The 21,409-nt window shown below is 44.3% G+C and overlaps 1 protein-coding gene across 4 annotated transcripts in view; it reads right to left on the reverse strand.

Annotated features, from left to right (window-relative positions):
* adamtsl3 (ADAMTS-like 3) overlaps window positions 1–21,409 on the reverse strand; it is an 86,292-nt gene that overhangs the window by 54,650 nt on the left and 10,233 nt on the right. For 3 of the 4 annotated variants that reach the window (XM_037488224.2, XM_062561661.1, XM_062561663.1), the window contains one exon: window positions 16,432–16,542. The exons of the other annotated variant lie outside the window; for it this stretch is intronic. In XM_037488224.2, the coding sequence (XP_037344121.2) occupies window positions 16,432–16,542 (111 nt within the window). The remainder of the gene's footprint in view (window positions 1–16,431; window positions 16,543–21,409) is intronic. 4 annotated transcript variants of the gene reach the window in all.

Genomic DNA, 21,409 nt, shown 5'->3' on the forward strand with positions numbered 1-21,409 from the left:
TCAGAGTCATTCCACTCCCCAAGCAAAGATATCAATTCATTGAAGTGTAGAACTTCCTGTTTTGGTCATCTGGGAACATTCGGTAGAAGAACTCCCAACTAAGGGCTTTTAGACAGGACTCGTTTCCCATTACCCATTCCCAACACTGCAGGAGCATTTTTCTTAAATGCAACTAGATATCCGAGTTGATCATAGTGTGCAGAATATGTCGGCGCCAAAGGTCTTCAAAAAGGACTTCTGAGAAATAACAATAAGGAAAATAAATTTGATGAGTAAGAGCGGCTTTGAATGATTATCCATTGTTAGGAGGCTGTACTGGGCTGAAGTAAGCCACTGTAATGTCTGTTATGTGCAGACAAAAGCCCATCTTCTCATGAAATACCTTGGTGACCACAAATCATACCTTTGTTTTTGTTATTTCTCCATTTTTAACAAATCCACCATGGAATTTAATGGCAGATGTTAACATCATCAGTCTGGGTTACCCTCTAAATAACTACAGCCACTACATGTCAGCCAGCTCTGTATGTTTCAGTGATCGGACCTGTGAAAAGAGGGTACTGGCCTACGAGCAGAAACCTTCTAACCGATATCTACACCATGGAGATGACTACATATGTATGAGGCTGAGGGCAAGGGGAACATCCCTTCAGCTAACAACATTCAGAGGAGTTTGCTTCAGCATTCAAACTGTTTTCCTTGTGACTATGTCATTTATTGTAAATAGTAAGCGATGTTTAATTATTGTAGAGTAGACAGTTGTGAGTTGATTAAAAAAATCCACTTTTCTTCTTAAAAATAACATTGTTCGACTTCAACATTGACTGACAAAATACCACGACTGCACCGGACACAAAGAGCCGTCTTAGGTAAACTAATCTTATGTGACTATTTTCTTAATGTGTTGCACCCTCAAAAAAACCCAATTAACAGGGTGCTGCTGGTATTTCCAGTCACACTTTTTACCCCAGCCATCAGCAAAACAGTGAAGTGATCTCATGGGGACACTTGTTTTTAAATGTTAAATTCATTCCTAGTCTAAATAACACATTACCAGTTAATGTCATGGATTCAAGGCCGCATTTGGAAAGCTTTTTGTTTATAGAGATTCATAGAGAGCAGCGGAAGGTTAACGCCCTCGTCTGTTATTGCCTAGTCACTAGGTCCAAGCATGGAAATGTATTTATCCGTTCATTCATCCATCCCAATCAGCATTTTTGGTAAGCAACACTCACTTAATTCTAAATGTGTATAACCTTTGATTTAAGTTATTTTGACTGAGCTTTAGCTGCTACACAGTACAGTGCGATTATCAGAGCGGATCTCTATCAGCTGCCTGTATAGAACTAGAAGTTAAAGGTGAATTCACCTGGATAGTTTACATGAATGCAATGAATGAACTTAATGCCCCCAACCACCTGTCCAGTGTTCAGTTTGTGTCACAGGGGCCATAAGGGGAAATAAGAGTAAAAGATGCACTTCACAGAGATCAATAACCTTATTAACATAGTGAATACTGTGGCCCCCAAAATCACTGAATCTGCTGCAAGGGCCTAATAGTAAGATCCACGTTACATAGATGCGTTGGAAACTATGCGTTAACGTGCCAGCAGGACTCAGTATCCTGAGAAAGGTCATCACAATTAAAATGGTGAAACCTCTCTCACGTCATACTGCTCATACTGCATGCATTTCATTTTCAATAAAGGTGCCAACAATTTATCATCACCGCACAGTAAAGCAGACACCAAATGAACGCTCTTAACAGATGTGTGTGTGTGTGTGTGGTTGGCGGGAGGCTCTGCTAGCTGAGCCACTACTTCTGCAGAAACACTCAGAAGGTCGTCGTGTCAGGGAATCAGAGCGTCCACTGGTAAACACAACAGCATGTAACCATGGTTTCAGGGAAAGGTGCAGCGGCTGGATCAGGTGGAAAGTAGCGGGTCATGGAAATCCATCCAGGTGGAGCTCCCGGCTTGAAAGACTACTGTGACCTAGTTCTGTGTCCAAGACATCACAGACAATAAAGTGCTTTTGATCCATTTGCTCGAGCACATGTTCACACAGTGCACAATTCCCATCTATCAGATTTAATTCGATCCAATCATGGTGTCTTGTGCAAAATGCTGCTCTTATTTGGCCTGCTACGCTTTAAAGACATAACAGTTATAGACATCATCAAAGAGATGTGTGAATGTTGATGATGGAAGTTAACAAGCTTTTAACATGAGCCGATGCTTTAGACAATAAGGTAAGAGCATCTTGATCATATAGAGCGGTGCTGCAGAGAGGGGCAGTTCGATCAAAGGTTGCCTGGCTCGCTTTTCTATGACAGAATGACACCCCAAAACAAAGTCTCACTCTTTTTCAACGGATGGTTTGTTACCATGCTTTGTTCTATTTTTTTCCAACTTAAAATGTACAATAAATACATCAGTGTACCACACATGATAATTACTTAACCCATACACAACTTGGTTTGCATCACTTAGCCTTAGCCATGTCCTCGCCCTGGAATGTATGGATCCTGGGAAAGGTCCCCCGATGGGACTGAGAAAGCAGATTTATGTCCCCACTGCACGAGTTGCACACAAACACAGAACACTGAGTGAGTCACTTGGTGGTGTCAGGGTTATTCTTGTCACCATCGGTTTGAATGGCGTCTTCACAAACAGCCGCTGCTCTCCTTGAATATGGATTCATGTATTTGTGCGTTTATGAGAAACTCGCTTTTCCACTTAGGGATTAAGCAGCAATGTAAAACCTGAGAGTGTCACTCGGAGGGAAATTGGTAATATGATGAGTGTAACTCATGTGTTAGCCCTCCTGTAGAGAGCGGAAGACACAGAGGAGCAAAAAGAGGTTAGAAGAAACTATACAAGTCCTAGTTTGGCAAAGTTTGCCGCAGTGCAGCTAAAGAAATTCAGCTGAAGCTGCTCTGTGCTGTAAATATTTATTCCAGTGTGATGTTGTTCAAGGGTTCTGGGCCAAAAACAATTAGGTGCAGGGAATAAGGAGCAACATCATTAATGTGATCCGGCTTGCATCAGCACCAAGGGAAGCATGTCCCAGCAGTCCGAGCTGCTTCTCACTTGCATCCAACATTTGGGGCAAACCGTTCGCTTGAGCTGGCATCATCGTTTCCTCACAGCATCTTCACAAGGAAAGATAGAGGTCAAACTATCTGTGTCGTCTGCTTTACATATGTTGTTTGAGTTGCCTCTGAGGAGAGTGCTGTGATCATCAAGACGCTCCAATTGGGAATTTTATCAAAGCATTCGCTCAGGATAATTAAATTATATTCATCAAACAGTGCTGAATAAATTAGTCAACAGTGTCCTTTGAAACACCTCGGAAGAAGACGCTTGAAGTTTGAAGATAATAAAGCTATTGTGTTGGAAAACAACAAGTATTTATTCAGCTGTATAGCAACAGCATTTATCACAGTCTTTTGTGGGTATCGGGCTTCTATTCTATAAACAATTAATATTGCAATCATAGATGTTATTTTAACCACTTTGGCAGTAGCTTCAGTCACGGTTTCAGAACTTTGACTGAAGGAGATATTCATGACAAACTGGCAAATGTCCTCTTTGCTGTTACTGACGTTGTTCTCTGAGCTCTAATCCATGTTAAGGTTGATTAACAGCAGACAGCATTTTGGATATTTTGTGGATTACCGATGTGTTCAACTTCTTCACACCAGCTCTAATTAGCACATAATGCATCATTAATAAGTTATTTTATCAATAAAATTCCAATCTTTTATTCACTTTTCATTTGAATATTGCGTTTTTATGCAACTTCAAGAGTGCCGATGAATTTTAAAAAGTAAAAGTAAATACTTAATGACAATAAATAGTTAATTTCTTTAGCTATAGGCTCATTAGAAATAGACTGAAGTAAGATAAAAACAAGTGAAAACTGCAGGAGTTGCAAATGAAATATTGAGATGCTTGATATTGGCCTAAAGGTTATGGAAGGGAGCTTGTGCCCTGGAGGTCAAGGAGATCTCTGGATGGGGAATGTGAATGAAGTCATGTGAGTGAATAGTGATTGATAGTGTCTGGGCTGGTTTGGGCAACGTCTCCTGTGTTGAGCTCCTCCGACCAAACTGAAATGTCCTTCAACACACAGGCCTCTTTCATTGTTTGCTGCCCTTTACTCTCTTATTCAACTTAACAGCGTTTCACATATTACTCAGATTCTGAGTATACGTGTGTGTGACTTGTTGATTGAAGCAGTTTGAACAGCGTGTTATTTTGGGACAAAGTGGTTGTACTTGGAGCTCTGTAGAACACAAAAGGCCCAAGTGCTTTTCCCCAGAGAGGGTAATGTAGCGTAAAATCTATGCATAGGGCCTTTTTGTCAAAAAATACCATGCCAATCCAATTTGACCCCCCATCTCACTCCCCTGTAATTAAAGTATGTGTGGGTAAAGTAAATGATCGTGTGTGTGTGTGTGTGTGTGTTGTCAAAGTGGGAATGGGGGGGGCGGTTACTGTGGTTACAACAGAGGTGCCCTCGTCCATGCCCGAACAGAAGGAGATGGAGAGGGACGGGTGGAGCGCTTTGCATTCATTGCCGTGTTTATTTCAATCACTTTTCCACTGGCTGGGAGGCTACGTGACTGCTGCCGTGACTCGGGGAACCGAGGAGAGAAAATAAGGAGAAAGGGGGAGAACCAGCACTGAGAAGGGTTTAGACTTGGTATATGATGCAAGTATTGCTTGCAGCTGTAACATACTTGTGAAAGTACCCGTGTTGCAAACAGTGTTACAGACATAGTACTTATATCACCATTACTCGGTCTAGTCTGCATCAAGAATACCTCTTTTTTTTTTGTATAAATGCAGCGTTGGTCTGCCTTGGTCCCCTGTGTCCCGCCGTGATTACAGACATGACCTGTTACAGACACTTTAAGTCACTGTCCCTTTCACCAAACGCCTACTTAAACGCTAGCACCCCCGACTGGGGGGGGGGGGGGGGGGGGGGGGTGCTAGCGGTTGTCTTGCGGCGCCAAACAACATGGACGGAAGAGCCAAAAAAAAAACGACACTCCGCTGCATTACAGAAAGTCCCTTCAAAATAAAATCACATGAATTTTCTTTTTTTTTCCTCCATGGGTCGCGACCCGCCAGTTGAGAACCACTGCTCTAGACCCACAAATATTCTCACTAGTCTACCATCTGACCAAATTTGAGTCCTAAAATACATCTACAAACCATACAAGCTCAGTGGGCAACGTGCAATTTATAAACCTATTCGAACAGAAATGTAAAAATGTGAAAAATTTGTGGGTTTTAGCTGTAGTTAACACGTAGGAACTATTTGTTGAGTGTATTCATCCGCCCAGTACTGAACTGTAGAGCGAGTCAGTTTTTGGTTTGGGTCTTGGTAGGGACACAAAAGAACTGCACCATTAGTTGGCCTAAAAACCTTCCCTGCACCGCCACGAAACTACAACTGGACTATTTTGACAGTTCTGTCAGATTTAACCACGGGTGAATTCGGGCGCGTTGCTAGCATTCAAAGAGGGGCGGGGCTTAGCCGGTATCTCTTCGTGGTTTCAAACAGTTCAGACATTTCTTCCACAGGGCAACTTTTAAAAACTCCACTGGTTTCTATCTAGAGCTGTAGACCACTGACCTCCATCCCACCGGCTCCTTGACTCCTGCTTCTCTCCACTGACTCTCCTGAAGCATCTTTTTACATCCATCTGCCCAATGAATCGGATGATATACACGTACAATAGCATTATGAGGAACACTGACATTTTCTGTTTCTCTAGAATTAACTGAATAACAACATCATTCTATAAGAAATTATATTATTGTTTCGAAACACTAGAGAGAGAGATATCAATGCAAAGAATCGAGAGATGTTATTTGGAATTCGCCCGCTGGAGACACTTCTTAATGAAAAAGCTAGCTAGCTAATTAACTTAGTGTTTAACCATATCCCACTAGAATATTCCCTTTAATTTCCGTCAAGTAAACCTAGATGTAACCAGGTAACACTTGTTAGCCATATTGTGTAACCACCTGTACTTACAGTTTGACATGTAGCATGTTGTACGTAGAGTTGTGGGCTAACGGTAGAAACGCAGCTGTCGTTGACGAGGGACGGAGAGTGAGAAAAGCAGCGCAGCGGCCTCCCCAAGGTCCTAGTGCCCGGGGATGTGCGCATGAGCATGATGGCAGACTATTAGACGGCGATTTGAAGCTGGAGAAAACACACGCTCCTATGTAGCGTGTTAGAGATATAACCGACTTGTCCATGTGAGAAACAATAGTTTAATTGAATGCCATTACCAACATAAATATATAGTGATAAATAATTTAAGGGGGGCTTTTTTAAAATGAATATATTCACTTGCTAGTTAATTGTTTGAAAGTTTTTCGGCTTAGTTAGTATCTAGATATTGACACAAAAATATATCTGGTATGAGGGAATGTCATTTTTCGGCATTGACAGTGTGGATCATCTTCCCAATGCTAATTTCTAATGCCTTTCAAAGACGTTGACATTTCTGTGGATAATTCATTCTTATCGCCATATGAAAGTGGAGCTAACGAAGCGATCAGGCCAGCGATCAGCAGCATCAGCGGCATCTCCTGTGTGCTGTGAGGTCAAATGAATGTTTCTGTCAATGGAGTCTGGTGCTTTTGAAGAGAGCAAACCACTTCCACAGACTACTTCAGTTCCCTGTCAGAAGGGGCTCCCTTACGCAGGTTGAAAAAAGTGAAAATGGTCTCAATGTTAGATATATTTATCTTTCCATTGCAGTCCACTGCTGGTACCACAGTAGAAATTGTGCAGGTAGTATTCTACTGTTGTTAAAACTCAGATTGTGGCTAAAAGCACCTCACATAACCATGTAAAAAAAGTCTGAATATTATCAAGAAAGTCGTAATTCTGTCAGTTTTAGTGTGTCCCAGCCTGAAATCCTTGTTTTCTTATTTCCATATTGGCTTTCTTTTAACAAGAGAGACATTCTAGAAGAACTCTCACTGCATGAGAAGCAGACACTGGTGCAATTATGAAGTAAACTGAAAATCGTGTGTATTTTGTTTCGGGTTAACAGGGAGGAATGATCTCACCTCTTTGGAAGAATTGTCGACACCTTTTTCCACAGAACTGCCAGAAAAGGGACATGAAGACAGCAGACCGTGAAAGGCGGCGTGAGATGGACTTTGTGTGCAATGTATTCACAAAGCATGATTTAAATGAGGAGAGGCGCTTCAGTGTGCTGTATTTCTGCTCATGGCAGATCTCTTTGTGCGCTTCCTGGCAGGCAATTTATGCCCCCTTTGTGCCTGGAATGAAGCGGCGGAGCAGACACGAGAGGACTTACGCAAAATGTCACAAGTTTTAAAAACACCCCTATTTTTAGGGATCACGTCAGAGTCATAAAGTTACACAAGAAAGCTTCTATTCTCTGCCGGCGAACCAGAGACACTCAGGGCGCGCTCGGGTTCTATTTGGACCAGAATAGAACCGAATAAATCCCTCGAGGAGCAACAACTTTACATGCACACGCACGCACACGCATGCACACACACGCATGCACACACACGCACAATCCCAGTCAGTCAGCTTGGCTGAGAACTTCTTCTTCTACCGTCTTTTGCTGGGCTTGTTGAACCTTGTCAACCGTATTCTCTCTCTCACACACACACACACACACACACACACACACACGCACTCCTTTGAAAACGCAGTCAAGCAAAGGCGTCAAATAACTAATAAAACAATATTCCTCCTTTCAGGAAAACTCCTTACATCTAGCATTCGTTGTTCAATGGGAAAGCTTTCAATAGACATCGAAAGACTCCAGTAGTCACAGATATTCATCGCCTTCAGCTCTGAAGACGCATAATCAAGTGAACATATAATAATCAGCAGGGATTATGGACCGGGATTATGAATGATTGTGAAGTACAAACCCAAAACAAATAGGTAATCCTCTAAGCCATCAGAATCCAGCGGGACACGCGTACTTCACCTGGCTGAGCATCCAAACGCTCTCGTTCATCCCACCTACCAGTGGTTCTGGCGTCCTCCAAATCAACCGTCGACTGGCCGAGTTGGAGGAGAAGCGACTGACACCGACTGTTTCAGCACGTCCTCAGAACCCAAAGAAAACCCATCAAAACGGAATGTTCAGTCCATCTCTGTTATGGGATGTGTTCACGACCTCATGTTCCACGAAGGACTAAAAGCTTCCCTGTTTTCCCCCCACTGCAGACGAGCGCCACGCCCAGAAAAAGACACGACAGTGTGTGAACTTTGTGTTTGGAGAGAATGGGAAATTAAAACCCACTTCAAAGAAAACGTGAACGCTGTCACCTGCCAGAACCTTTTTTCCACACAATCACCTGAGACAAAGGGATCAGGGGTCACAGGGGTTCCTTCTTCCAACTGGCCTCTCGGGCTCCCGTAGAGGTTTCTCTGCTTTGTGGAAGGGGGTATGTTTTTTCACAGGGCAGCCGGTAGTGGTCCCGGGGGGCCCCTCAGAGCAGAGCAGACGCTTGCCTACACGAATACCTCATCCAAGGTCGCCAGCCTGCCGGTCTGGTCTCATCTTAACCCGGAGTGGCTAGCTGATAGGTGCATGCAGATCTCCCACCACCTTCGTTCCTTGACCAACAGGCCGGGCCTTCCTGCCAAAGCCTGCAGCTCCTCCAGGGACACAATGTCCAGCTCGCTATCCGCCGGCTTAATGCCGCGACGACACTCACCGTGTGATTAATGGGCTCCGAGAAAAGGTCGGACACGATGTGCACGCGGCCCTTCAAACGGTACACCGCCTTCTGCGTGGAGAGGCCTTGTGGGTCACTGAGAAAACACAAGCTATTAAAGCCTCGGCCCTGTGATGTCTTTAGATCCCTCGTAAGTGCGTGCGCAGCATGGTGTGTGTGTGTGTGTGTGTGTGCGCGTGCATTGTTGGATGTATGCATGTCGGGGTGAATGAAATGCATTTCGCTGCATGTTTCCCTCTGCCATACCTCACAGTGTGTTCCAGATGTTCCACACAGTGGCTGGTATACAAGCCCTTGTGCGTGTGTGTGTGTGTGTGTGTGTGTGTGTGTAGGTGTGTTCCATAGCTGGCAGGTAGTGCAGCAGTTCTGTTTCTCTTTCGGCAGCTTCATAAGCCAACCACAGGCCCAGTTCCAAGACAACCACAGGAGAGAAGTGTTAAAGCCAGATGTCGCGGCCGATCACTCAGTGCTCAATGGGCCTCCTCTCACGTGTGCTCGCGGACAAACAAGGGATCCAGAAGCACAAATACAAACCGGTACTTGGACACCGTCACCTGGCGGGTGTCTGTCTGCGGGTCATGTGCGATGCTGCAGGGGAGGAGTAAGCAGCATTCTAGTTGGCTCTAATTAGTATGAAGGGTGTCACAGCAGAGCCAGAATCAAAGAAATGTTTAAAAAGAATAAAAACATATTGGTATGCAGGGAGTAGTTTCAATCTCAGACGAAAGCCTTTTGTCTTGATATATTCAAAGTCCACGGATGGTGGAAGTTGGAGTGGAACGGATTTGCAAAACAGACCTCCGTTTGTGTGTCACATTGACATAACGTGGGTTACACGTGAAGACGATGATGATGATGACAAACACACAGGGATTTGGTTAAGTTGTAAGAGAACATCATTTCAAGGAGACGTGGACACGTTGAGAGGTCAGAACCTCGAAGTCATTCCACAACTAGTTGGAAGCAACATTTCAGTTTGAAACTGAATGAAAACTCACTACTTTCAAAGAGCCCACCGTGTAGCCACGTCTATCTGTAGAAACATCAGCCACGCTTTATGAGATCACCACAGCACATCAACAGCCCCCCCATCACTGCAACTCAAAACCATACCAAAAGAACCCTCTTTTCTGCGGGCCTAAATTACTCAGAGCGTCCTTGAATGGGACAGGGAGCTGGGGCTGGGTTTGGGGATTTGGAGGATGTGTGTAGCGGAGCTGCTGGGCCCACTGGCCCCATTCAGCCCCCCCCCCAAGTCCGCTCCACACACTCACTCGTGTCACACTACACCCGTCCGGGGGGTTTCAATTTCACTGCAATAAAAAAAGGTGCTGTACCTCCATGGAAACAGCGCAACCATTGCTCCACGGAGAGAGAGCTGGAAACACAGTTACCAGAGAAAAACGTTGATAATTGATTCAACAAAAAGCGCTCTGTGTTTAGCAGCCTATAGTTTAGCCTCGTTTCTGTCACGTGACAGTCGGTCAGCGGTAAATCCATCACGCTTTCTTGGGTGAGCTCAAAATGTGATGTTTTTTTTTGCAGTATCGTTAAAGCAAACTCTAATGTCTATTTCTGGTGAAATTCAACATCAAATTTTGATCAAATTTTGAAATGCCTTTGATTTGGTTCTCTGATAGTAGCATTTGTCATAGAGGATGTGTTAGAGTGAAAGATGCAAATGTCACGATAATGATGATGATTATTCATTATTCATATGTTTCATTGACATCTGAACGTTAATGGCAGCAAAGTGATGTTCTTCACTTGACTAAACGTAGACTAAATGTACTTGAAGAACATTTCAAAGCACTGTGAGGACATCTTGTGTGACTCACAGAGCTTCTTGGCACTTTATGTCCACGTTTTATACGGATGGACACCCTGTAAAGGATTTTTATTTTAGGCGATTCAGGAAAAAAAAAAGAAATGTTTGCCATCTTCCTTTATTTCTTAAGCAGGGAGGGTTTATATACCGTTAGGTTACCAAGGGCTGAATGATTGGTTTGAAATGAAATGGAGATTCTTCATTAGGCGGGGTTAATAAATACAGATTAAAAGAAATGAGTCATATGTGGAGGTATTTTCAGATTCATGCGGATGAGGTTTTGGTTGTGCTGTCATAGCAACCAGCCGTGAGCAGAGCGAGTCTGGTGAGGCTATGTGTGCCCCTCACGTACTGACGCCAGGTGACACAAGGCCCATTCATGTTACACTCCAGCCTGCTTTTTGGCCTCTGCTCAAAAAAATGGCGTATCCTTGATGAAAAAAGGGAATATTTCTGCAACTACTTTGTCTATCTGGGAAATGTCAGGATAAGGGGAAACACCTGTGAGTGTGTTCTGATGTGAAATATCTCACTCTGATAATGATACACGAGAAGAGGAATCGACAGGCGTATTTAAAATCTGTATTTAACTAAAGTCAATTAAAATGGCATCATGGTATTCAAATGAAATATTCTAAAAGAACACCCGACCGCAGCTTCTCTCCTAACCCCCCCCCCAGCACGCTGCCCGGCACATATCATGAGCCATAAAGCACATTAAAACGTACATAAACTCTCTGTGTCAATGGTCCCTGGTCCCAGGGGCGTGGCGTGTTACTGGTAATACGTTTGAACCCCCTCACAGGCCACATCAGCTGGCGTCCCCCTCTGGGTCGAACTCAAGATCTCCTCCTCATTGACTCATTGATCTTCTCCTACCATCTCCTCAATCACATCGGCCGTATGGGAGCTTTATGGAGCAGAAAAACGGCGTTATTAACCGCTCCGACGGAGTTATCAACAAAACCACGGCATCGTTCTAACAAAATAGTCTTTTTTTAAATTCCACGATAACGTGGCGAGGCGGCGCAGCAGGAGGTAAGGAGCGCTTCTTGTCTTCATCTTAGTGTAGCCCCCCCCCCCCCCCCCGTAGACAGGAGATAGAGTTAGAAAGAGCAACCCAGAGACTGTGAAACAAAACACAAAAGGGAGGAATTGCGTTAGAAAAGTTACAACCACAAGGAGAAGGAGAGAGAAATGGAGCCTCAGATGGGGCTGCCGCCCCCCCCCCCCCCCCCCTCTTTCCTGGAGGAGCCGGTCACACTACGAGCCCACGTGGTGCATTTATTTAACGACTTGGCTGCCTGTGAATGAGAGTCGGACTGAATCCAGACTAAAGGATTGCAACCAAACAGGAGGTGTCATTCACCGCTTTGGCCTTTCCTGATCTTACATCATTTCAGGGGTCGGTGGGGTATTTAGCAGAAACTATTTAGAACGTTTCAAACTGAAAAACTAAAAAACATTAGCGGTTGTGTCCTACAGATATTTTATTCCTTCATTAACCTCATGACAGAGATGTACTTAAAGGTCGTTGGATGGAAATGGTTCGATTCAATTGATTGAATCCTCATACTGGTTTTTGGACCATCAAAGTAATTCCAATTTAAGAGCATTACATTATTATTATTATATTATACACGTGTCTACATGGGCGGTGGGAATACAGTCATATAAAAAAGTCGACATTTTCAAGCATTACCACAGCGTGTCTCGTGCTTTAGTGCAAAACACATTTGTGATGCACTTTTCATGCATTGATTTTGTGCAGCGGTAGTTTATACAGTATCAGTTCCAGGCCACTGTTGAATATCTGCCTCTGAACATCCTTCATACCTCATTCAAGTCTACATTCGATAGTATGCAATCCATATTTTTCTCCCATAATCGCAATTTTGATAATGAAGAGTTATTATATTAAGAGTTAATTGATTGATACATATATATATATATGTATATCAATTGCTTCTTAACTTTTTAAACATTCCAACTCAACACTTTCCGATAAAGACCCTGAAGGCCTCATTAATCCACTTTATTTCTATCTGGTGGAGCTTCAATGTTGTTAAGAGACCTGTCTGTTGCACTTAATAAACCCTGCTGAAAGTTTCCCACACTTTTCTCTCTGGTCATAGGAGGACCAGTTTGGGGAAGTTCATTACAATGTGATCTGACAACGACTAATGGTGTAGTACATTTATGGAACTGGGCTTGAACTGATGGATGTGTTTTTGGGGCGACTGGTACAACAAAAGGATTTCACCTGTAATAAAGGCCTTAAGTCAGATTTCTGGAAAGTATTACGTTTCAAAATAGAAGTCAAGTTTTTTTTATTTAAAGGAATCAATGAATGTGGGCTCTTAAGAACATCCCAGTTGAAAGCCTGCCCCCCCCCCCCCCCCCTCCACACTCTCAAGTTAAGTATCATTCCAATGAATATAGCCATACGACCATTTTAATTCAGTTAAGTTCAGTTAATTTTGTATAGCCCACAGTCACAAATTGGCCTTTAGGGGGCTTTGCAATCTGTTCCTATGAGACATCTGCGGTCCCAGAACCCAGTCATCAGCAAAGGAACAACTGCCCCCAGAACAGGAAGGAAACCGTAGGGAGAGAGGCTGAGGAGGGATCCCTCTATCAGGGTGGGCAAGAGAGAGAAAATACACAAATGTCTGCAGATATCCACTGAACCGCTTTACATCGAATTCGAGAGCATTTCCAACAACACCAGGCAAGAATTGGCTGTCGACATCAGCCGATTCTACGGTCCGCAGTGGCGTGGTGACGACTCACCGTGCCGCCACACAGCGTTATTCTGATCGGTCGATACGTTAGGTTGGGTTACTCTCATTTGTACCCACTGGTGGACTCGGGTCTGCTGCAGGAGGCACAGACAACAAGATGAGCATTATCAGAGTCCCACAGGCAGTCATTACAATGACGTTGCTTCTATAGCATCTGTGCACCTTTGCTATAGCTCTCTCACCTGAGTGAACAAAAGCTGCTGTTGTAGCGCTTTGTTTGACCCTGTGGGACTACACACCGCCATCTAGGAGGAGGGAGCCGAAGCTCCTTTGAAATGCAGCCGGTTACCCTTTGTAGGCGGTCCTGTTGGAACCAGGCCGTGATGAGGAAATGTGTCCCAGTGTTTTGATATGTTAGTTATCATGGCCGACCGCCTCGCATTGTCTAGATACATTTATACATTTAGCATGAATTTACATGTCGTCACAATGGCTTTTTACAATAAATGTTGAGCTACTATCAATGAAATTCAAGACTTCCTGCAAAGTGTTTAGTGTCAGGAGCCCTTAAGTAGCCCAAGAGGAACTTTTGCTTTAACGCAGGCTTTTTGTGTGACATTCTGTTCACAGTAGCTCAATTAAACATTGTCAAGGGAAGCAGTGCAGTCCACAAGGGCACTTCTTTTGGTACTTTATTTGGTAATCTAATACAGCATACGAGCACTAAATAACATGTTCCTAATAATGTTACTTGACTTGAGAATCTCATTAGATACATCATTTTGTATTAGTTCTGTATTTAGAGCATTTTCATAGTATGTTCAACAAACTCATCCATCCAAGGTTGGACACCAATCATCAAATACAACAAGAGCTTCTTTTAGCAAAAGAATATTTAGTTACAGTGAAATACTTTCACAGTTGGTCTAAGCACAATAATTCATCAATTAGAACATGCTGTGCCATATAAATGATGACAAATCTCCCATTTCCTTTCTTATATTGTGATTAAGTTCTGTTCACGTTCAAAGGCACAGTGCCCAGATTTAGCGACATCTAGTGACGAGGCTGCAGATTGCAAGCGACCGAATCCCCGTCGGATGGTCTGAGCGCGTGGAGAAGCTACGGTGGCCTTCAGCTCACAGACATTACCGACCCTCTCGGCTCACATTGTTCTTTTGTAAATGTACCTGGTGTTTAAAGTGCATAAAGAAGTGAAATCGTGCTAACTGACAGCAACAGGAGCCAGTTTCTCCACAGGCACAAGTGTGGTCATTCTGGCTCCAAAAAAATGCCAAACTCAAGGCTTTAAAACGGTAGCAACAAAGTGTGACATCAAATTGCAGTATAACTGTCCACGTCGGCCCATTCACTAAGCAGTGCGTCTTTCACGTGTGTCACACTTTGAATGTTCGTCAATGTCGGATGTGTCGGCGCCCTGTGCATCTGATGACTAATGGAAGGACAGATTGCATGCTGCTGTTACCAAGGTTACTCATATCACTACACGATTCTAACACTATCCTACGGGGTTACTGGAAAAACAGAACAGGGCTCCGATCAGGGTCCACGTAGAGGTCAAAAATACGTAACCCTGATTCTAGTGAGCATTTATTTCCAACAATAGGAGATAAGACGGATTTAAAGCAACAACCAATATTCCACTACAGACGATCGGATGCAGCCAGAGACCTCCTGCATGTAACTGGATCTCTTTGAGCTTATAACATGGGCTTACATAACGTGAGCCCAATCTCCCCTGAAAGGTAAAACGAGATGGTTTCCTCACTGGGCCTCTGTGCAGATTACAGCTCACAGCAGCACAGTGACATCCTCAGCCTTTGCGCAGCCTCCACGCAAGAAAAACAACGGCGCTGAGCCCTGCAGACGGGTCCAGGCAGCTCATCCCGAGCACAGTATCTCCAAACAAGGTTCACTTGTATGATGTGCGTCCAAAACGCACCGCTCTCTCAACTTCTTAACCCGATTTCTCGCATTCCCTCATTAAAAACCTAAGGAGAAGAATGGGTGCCACTGGGGCGAAAATCGATTCCCTTCGACACGACGTGGAGGTTTCTTCTTCAGTGTCGCGTATAAAGTAGAGGAGTGCTTCTCATCGCCTTCTCATCAAAGCGGACAGAGGTTCGTGAGAATAAATTTACGGGACCGAGATGGCTCACAGTGCCCGAGGGCCACTCTAAAGACAGAGAAGGCCAGGTGTGTGATCAACCCTTTTAATTGGGTCCTGTTGGATTCCGTGCCCTCAGGGAGAGGAATAGCAACGAGTGGATCCCACAATGGATCATCTGATGACACGTGGAGGTTCCATAAAGTTCAATGGTCGCATTCAGACAGTTCACCAACGAGGTTGATTCAATGTGCTTCCCCTGAAGTGAGTATGCTGGTTAAAGATGAGTTGAAGTGATTCAAGCGTTGTCTAGTGCAGTGTAGGTTTGGTAAGTCGGTGTAGTAAATGTTCGAAGGAGACGTTTTTTTTTACAGCAACATGAAAAAGTTACGATTGACTCGTCGGTGAAACTACTAATGACAAACTAATAGAACTATTAAAAATACAGTTGTTTATTTGCTAATCTTTTCTGTTGAGTCATTTTTATAGATGAAAAATAAATATCGTCCCATGTGGGACGCCCACGTGGGACGGGTCCAACATATCCAGGTGATTGTGTGCACACCGCACTGGGCCCTCAGGTACAAACGCTCGTCTCCAGATGATCGGCATCTCCTTTTAAAACCTCAAAGGGGGGCGTCTGTAATCCAAGTAGATCTGGATTGGAACTTCCCAACATGAAAGTACATGGAGGTATCAAACCAATTTGATCAATTCATAATAGTTTTTTAACCCATAACCCATTTTTACTCTTTTCTGTGAATTGAAATTATTGAATAAATAGAATCATTTCACCGTGCCAATAAAGCTGTTTTATCTATTGTTTCATCCCTTGGTGCTTTTGGATACGCTCCAGTTGTGTGTGTGTGTGTGTGTGTGTGTGTGTGTTCCAGTGTTTCTGCTGACATGGACTACAATCGAGGAAATCATGGACCGCAGGAGGAGAAGGAGGCGTGTGCCACTGACCTGGTCGTCATACTTGTAGGTCAGAAGCTGATCTTCTGTAGCGTCCTCCATGAAGCTGCCCTGAGGGGAGAGGGAGAACTCAGGCAGGAACACTGCTCTCTGGGGCTGACTCTGTGCACACACACACACACACACACACACACACACATATTAATGACAAAAATATGAGGAAAAATTGTATCACACATTTTCTGAAGATAAATGTTTGATATGGAAATAGGTTGACCTCATCGACTCATCGTACTCATTTTTCAGAAAATACATTTGAACAGTCAAAATTCTTATTCCATTTTGTCTATAAATCTGAAGAAAAGCAAACATTTCTGATTCTTCTAATCAGAGGCTGTGAAATCACGTCCCCCAACAGGCCAGCCCCCCCACCCCCCCCCTCCTGCATCTCACCAGGAGATTAAGGCTGTGCTCATTCTTCATCATTTCGACCCCGCTTGACTATTTCCTATTTGGCTGTGATGCATACACAAAGACTGGACTTTTGAATGAGCAGCATACTCCAAAAGGCAGGGAGGGAACGGGAACAACTGGCATCTGGCATCTGGAGGACTCCCCAGTGAGCGTGCACGTGAGGGGCCGCCCCCCCTCGACTTGTGTGCGAGACAGACGATCCGCCCGTAGAGATTGTCAGAAGTGGTGAGTCCTGCATGCTTTTAGAGCCACTTAGAGACGGACCCAGCACAAGGACCTCTGCTGGCTCTGTCTCCCTGAGGACCGTCTGCACCGGCTCCCCTTCATCCCCTAGTAACCTCTCTCTCTCTCTCTCTCTCTCTCTCTCTCTCTGGGAGATGCCCGTGTTCTCGTCTTAACCCTTTCAGAGTGAGTGTTGCCACTCACAGGAAACGCAGAAGTGACACGTTGGTTGCTTAGCAACGGTACAGTTTGGTTGTATTAAAGTCCAAGAACCTCAGGCCAATGAACGGTGGAAGTACCAAACACAGGACAGCACTTTGCAACACGTCGCGTTACCATGACAACGCATAACTCGTCATGGACCGTTTTGTCCGAGTTGAGCGTCTTCCAGGCTCCGGCCCAAGAAGAGGAGAAGTGATGCCAAATGATGTTTCTACTCCTTTGTGTCGCCCTCAAAAAACAAAATGTGTGATGAATAACACAGCTGCGTAATATAGCCTCTGCCCTTCATGTTTTGGAGTAACATTTCAAAAAAACCCTGGTGTGCCTGCTTTCTATCGGGACGCACGCGTGGACGCTTTCCAACAGCACTATCGGTTACGCAACCACAGAAACCTCACGCTCTTATGACATCATACCATGTGATGACAGACAAGTGAAGCCTAATTAAGAAACCTCAATAGAAGCTTTAAATCTAAAACATGAACACGTCTTTACTCAAATAGTGCCTCCTGCCTGCAGTCTATACAAAATGATGATATATCATTTGATATCATTGTCAGGAAAAAATATCACGGTTTTACAGTTTTCCCGGTCATTAATACGAATTTAAGAATCCATTCCTCTGGCCTACATTCTTTTACCTTGTTCTAATCAATTAGTGTTTCCCATTGATGGGCAATACAAAGCAAGCTCCTCCCTGTGTGCATTTCCTCTGCTGCCGTGTTTTTACTTGTTGTCACAGCGGCTCCGATGGCAAAGTAAATGTTTGATGACGCAATCCGTGTCATCTAATCTCTGCTTCCAATCCTCGGATTTGAATTCCATCTTTCTGACCACGCGTTTAACGGCAACACGGCAATGCATTGTGCTCAATTAACTGTGAGAGGCCTCACTTCCTGCTTCCTGTGATCCTTCCTCTGAATAACAGCAGCCAATGAAGGAGCAGCATTACCGTTATGCTGTAATCCCACTTCTTCTTACCCCATACATTCCCCCGGTCATCTGTGCCTTTTAAACCTAGTAAGTACACATTTTTATCATATGATGCTTTAATTAACCATCATTTAAAATACGAGTCACATCATCTTAATACTTTTATCACAATATATTGCACTTCCTCTTTAACCTGGTTATCCTAAAACTACAGGGTTTTCTGCAGCTCTCTTTGGTGCTATACACCAAGAAGTGAAAACACAAGGTGGCGTCTGACAGGGGTCTGTCCATACAAGGCCACACACACACACACACACACACACACACACACACACACACAGCGGCAGAAAGTCAGGCTGCTGTGGAGCTGCTGAGTCGGAGCCGAGCAATGGAGCGCTTTCCTGATTGAGTTTACACACCAGTGGAAGGCCAGTGTCACCCTGCCAGCTCCCTGGAGGGGGGGGGGAGAGAAGGGATTCGCACAGGATCACTGGATAGCTTCAAGGGAGCCGATACCGAGATAATAATACAAAGAGGGCGGCGCGCGTCCCGGGGGGGGCCAGCACCCGGTCCCGCAGGAGGCAGCTGTTACATGGCGTGTGAGGGAGGAGACGCAGGCACCAGTTTGCGTGTTATATTCTTTGCTGATTGGCCAGGTACACAATGGCAGAGGATTCAGTCATTCCTCGTCCAGCACCGATTGGTTGTAACACAGGGTCACTCACTGCTTACTTCCTCTTCATCATCCTGTGCTGTTTCTCCCGTCCCCTTTGAATAATGATGGGAGTCACTGCACTGCTAATGTGTCCGGTCCATCCGAATGAACGTAATGTAACATTTCAGTTAACTTGGGCATTCAGCTCGAGATATTTCATTTGATTCATCCTCACTAGTTAGTATGTGTGCACGTTTGAAACGAGTAGGAATTATAGCGCTGAGGGTTCCACTGTTGTAAATAAGTAAGTCCCACGTACTTCCACGATGTCTTATCGCTTGCTGTCTGTAAATTCTTGATTCCTGATCATCTACCTCAACTTTCTCGCCAGAAACTCTGTATTACAAAAATGCATTTGAACAAATCAACTAACTATTGTGTTGTTGGCCGCAAGGAACAGCACACATCTCTACATGACTACTTCAAAAGTCGCTTTCAACTCGCTGTTTAAAAAATGACCATTTGGTCATTTTAGGCCGTTATTTAGCTACACAATAGTCGAATTGGGTGAGAAGAAATGGGAATGAAACCATGCGATTAATGCCTAAACATTGGTATTCACCCGCGATCCCACAACAAAGCTTCGCTGTCACTTAACACAACACACCACATACCTGCCTGATACCTGGATACCCCTTACTAACCCTTTATTAGCACCATGTGTAGGACATAGATCCAGTAAGTGACATTTCTCTCTAAACAAACCCGGTGAATCTTCTCTTTCCATCAACACGTAACACGGATCAGTCTGTCCTTCGTTTAATTCAGCACAACACGCTGACTACTGTAACATAATCTTTCCTTATTATAGAGGCTGAAAGAGGGGGAGGAAAGGCTTTGATCTCATCATGTCTAAATATACAGCATCTATTTTGACCCTCAGCCGTCCACCCCTGGAGTTTACAGGCTCGCCACGCGCTGTTTTCTGCACTAACCAATGACCCCCCCCAAAAAAAACTAAAGAAATGTGATTATCCACCTAACTATTTCTGAATTGGTGTTAAGAGTGACTGCAAACGGTCTCCCATCCCAACTGGACACTCACACTCGAGACACTTTCCTCTTGCCGGGGGGACCGAGATTGAACGGAAACACACAATTCTGTGATGTGGCTGAAGCAGCACAAACAAGAGAGACCCTAATGCCGACCTGGGATGAGATAAAGCTACTTTGACTGAGAAATACTTAGAAAGGTACAAAGGGCAGCTGGCAGGCCACTGGGAAACAAACCGCTTATAAAACCAACGGTGATTACGAAATACAAAATGCAGAAAACATACGATAAAAAGCTTCCCTCAAAGCCGAACAACACAGGTAGAGAGTAATGAAATTAACCAGCACGTCTCTGTTACCAATTGGCGGGCAAAGGATTGTGGGTATTTTAGAAGAACAGAGGACGCTTTGATCGAATAAAACTTGGATCCTCATTGGAACATGAGACATTTAAACTCAATAAGGGAAACTTACTGTAACAAAAACGCAAGACTATACCAACATGAAATGAATATTTAAAAAAACCCATAATTTTTGGCATTATTGAAGAGTAATTATGTCAAATTCAGATTCAGTTTAAACAGGGGAGGTTTGTGGATAAGCCTCCTTCCTCTCCTGAGGTTCTTCCTCTTCTTTTGTTTATTTCGTATCCAGAGTGTTTAAAATAGTTCCACTGTTTAATGTCCCTGTAAATACTCAGGACCTGAGTGGTTGTTGGAGGAACCTGTCACAGTAGACTTCTGCACTATAGTTGCTGTGGGATTTATCCTCGGTGTTTGTGACTATCAGCCGTGAGTTTGAACATGTGCCGCTCTTCCCATGGCAGAAACGCGCTGCAGGAGGCCTATGTAACCCGTTTAATGATGAGGTAGATGCATTGTCGCAAAGGCTCGGGGGCCACTCGTTCACTCGGAGTCGTGTGTCCGTGTGAAAGTGGTAAGGAGTGGAGAGGTCGCCCTTAATGGGGGGCCCAATATATCCGTGAGTGGGCTTCTGTTCACGTGTGAGGAGCTTAGTGGGTAACCTGAACTCTGGGATAGTAGATGCCCCCATGGATTCTGTTCCATTCACACTGGAGGTGTATCTACTCAGCGTGGAGGAGGAGGAGGAACAACTAGAATGTGTAGCACCATGTAAGGCTCTGACTGTAAGATGCAATGTCGCCGTGTGTGTGTGTGTGTGGGGGGGGGGGGTGTTATTTTGTGTCCATGTAATGTAACACAGCTTACCTCTTCAGATAATTAAGAGATACTTGAAGATACGAGAACCCCGGAGAGCTCCATGAATAGAACTCGGAGCGCGTGCACAGCGAGGCCCGGTCGGCCATCGCTTCCCTTTCGCAACCCTTTCCCCAAAATTTAGAATCAATAGTACTTCCTTAAAATGGTTATTATGGATGGATTTCCTCACTGGAGTAATATGTATTTAGGATAATTGAATGTATTTTCAGGGCTTAAAATATGTAATCTC

Source organism: Pungitius pungitius, chromosome 4 (assembly GCF_949316345.1).
Source record: "Pungitius pungitius chromosome 4, fPunPun2.1, whole genome shotgun sequence".
Taxonomy (NCBI): domain Eukaryota; kingdom Metazoa; phylum Chordata; class Actinopteri; order Perciformes; family Gasterosteidae; genus Pungitius; species Pungitius pungitius.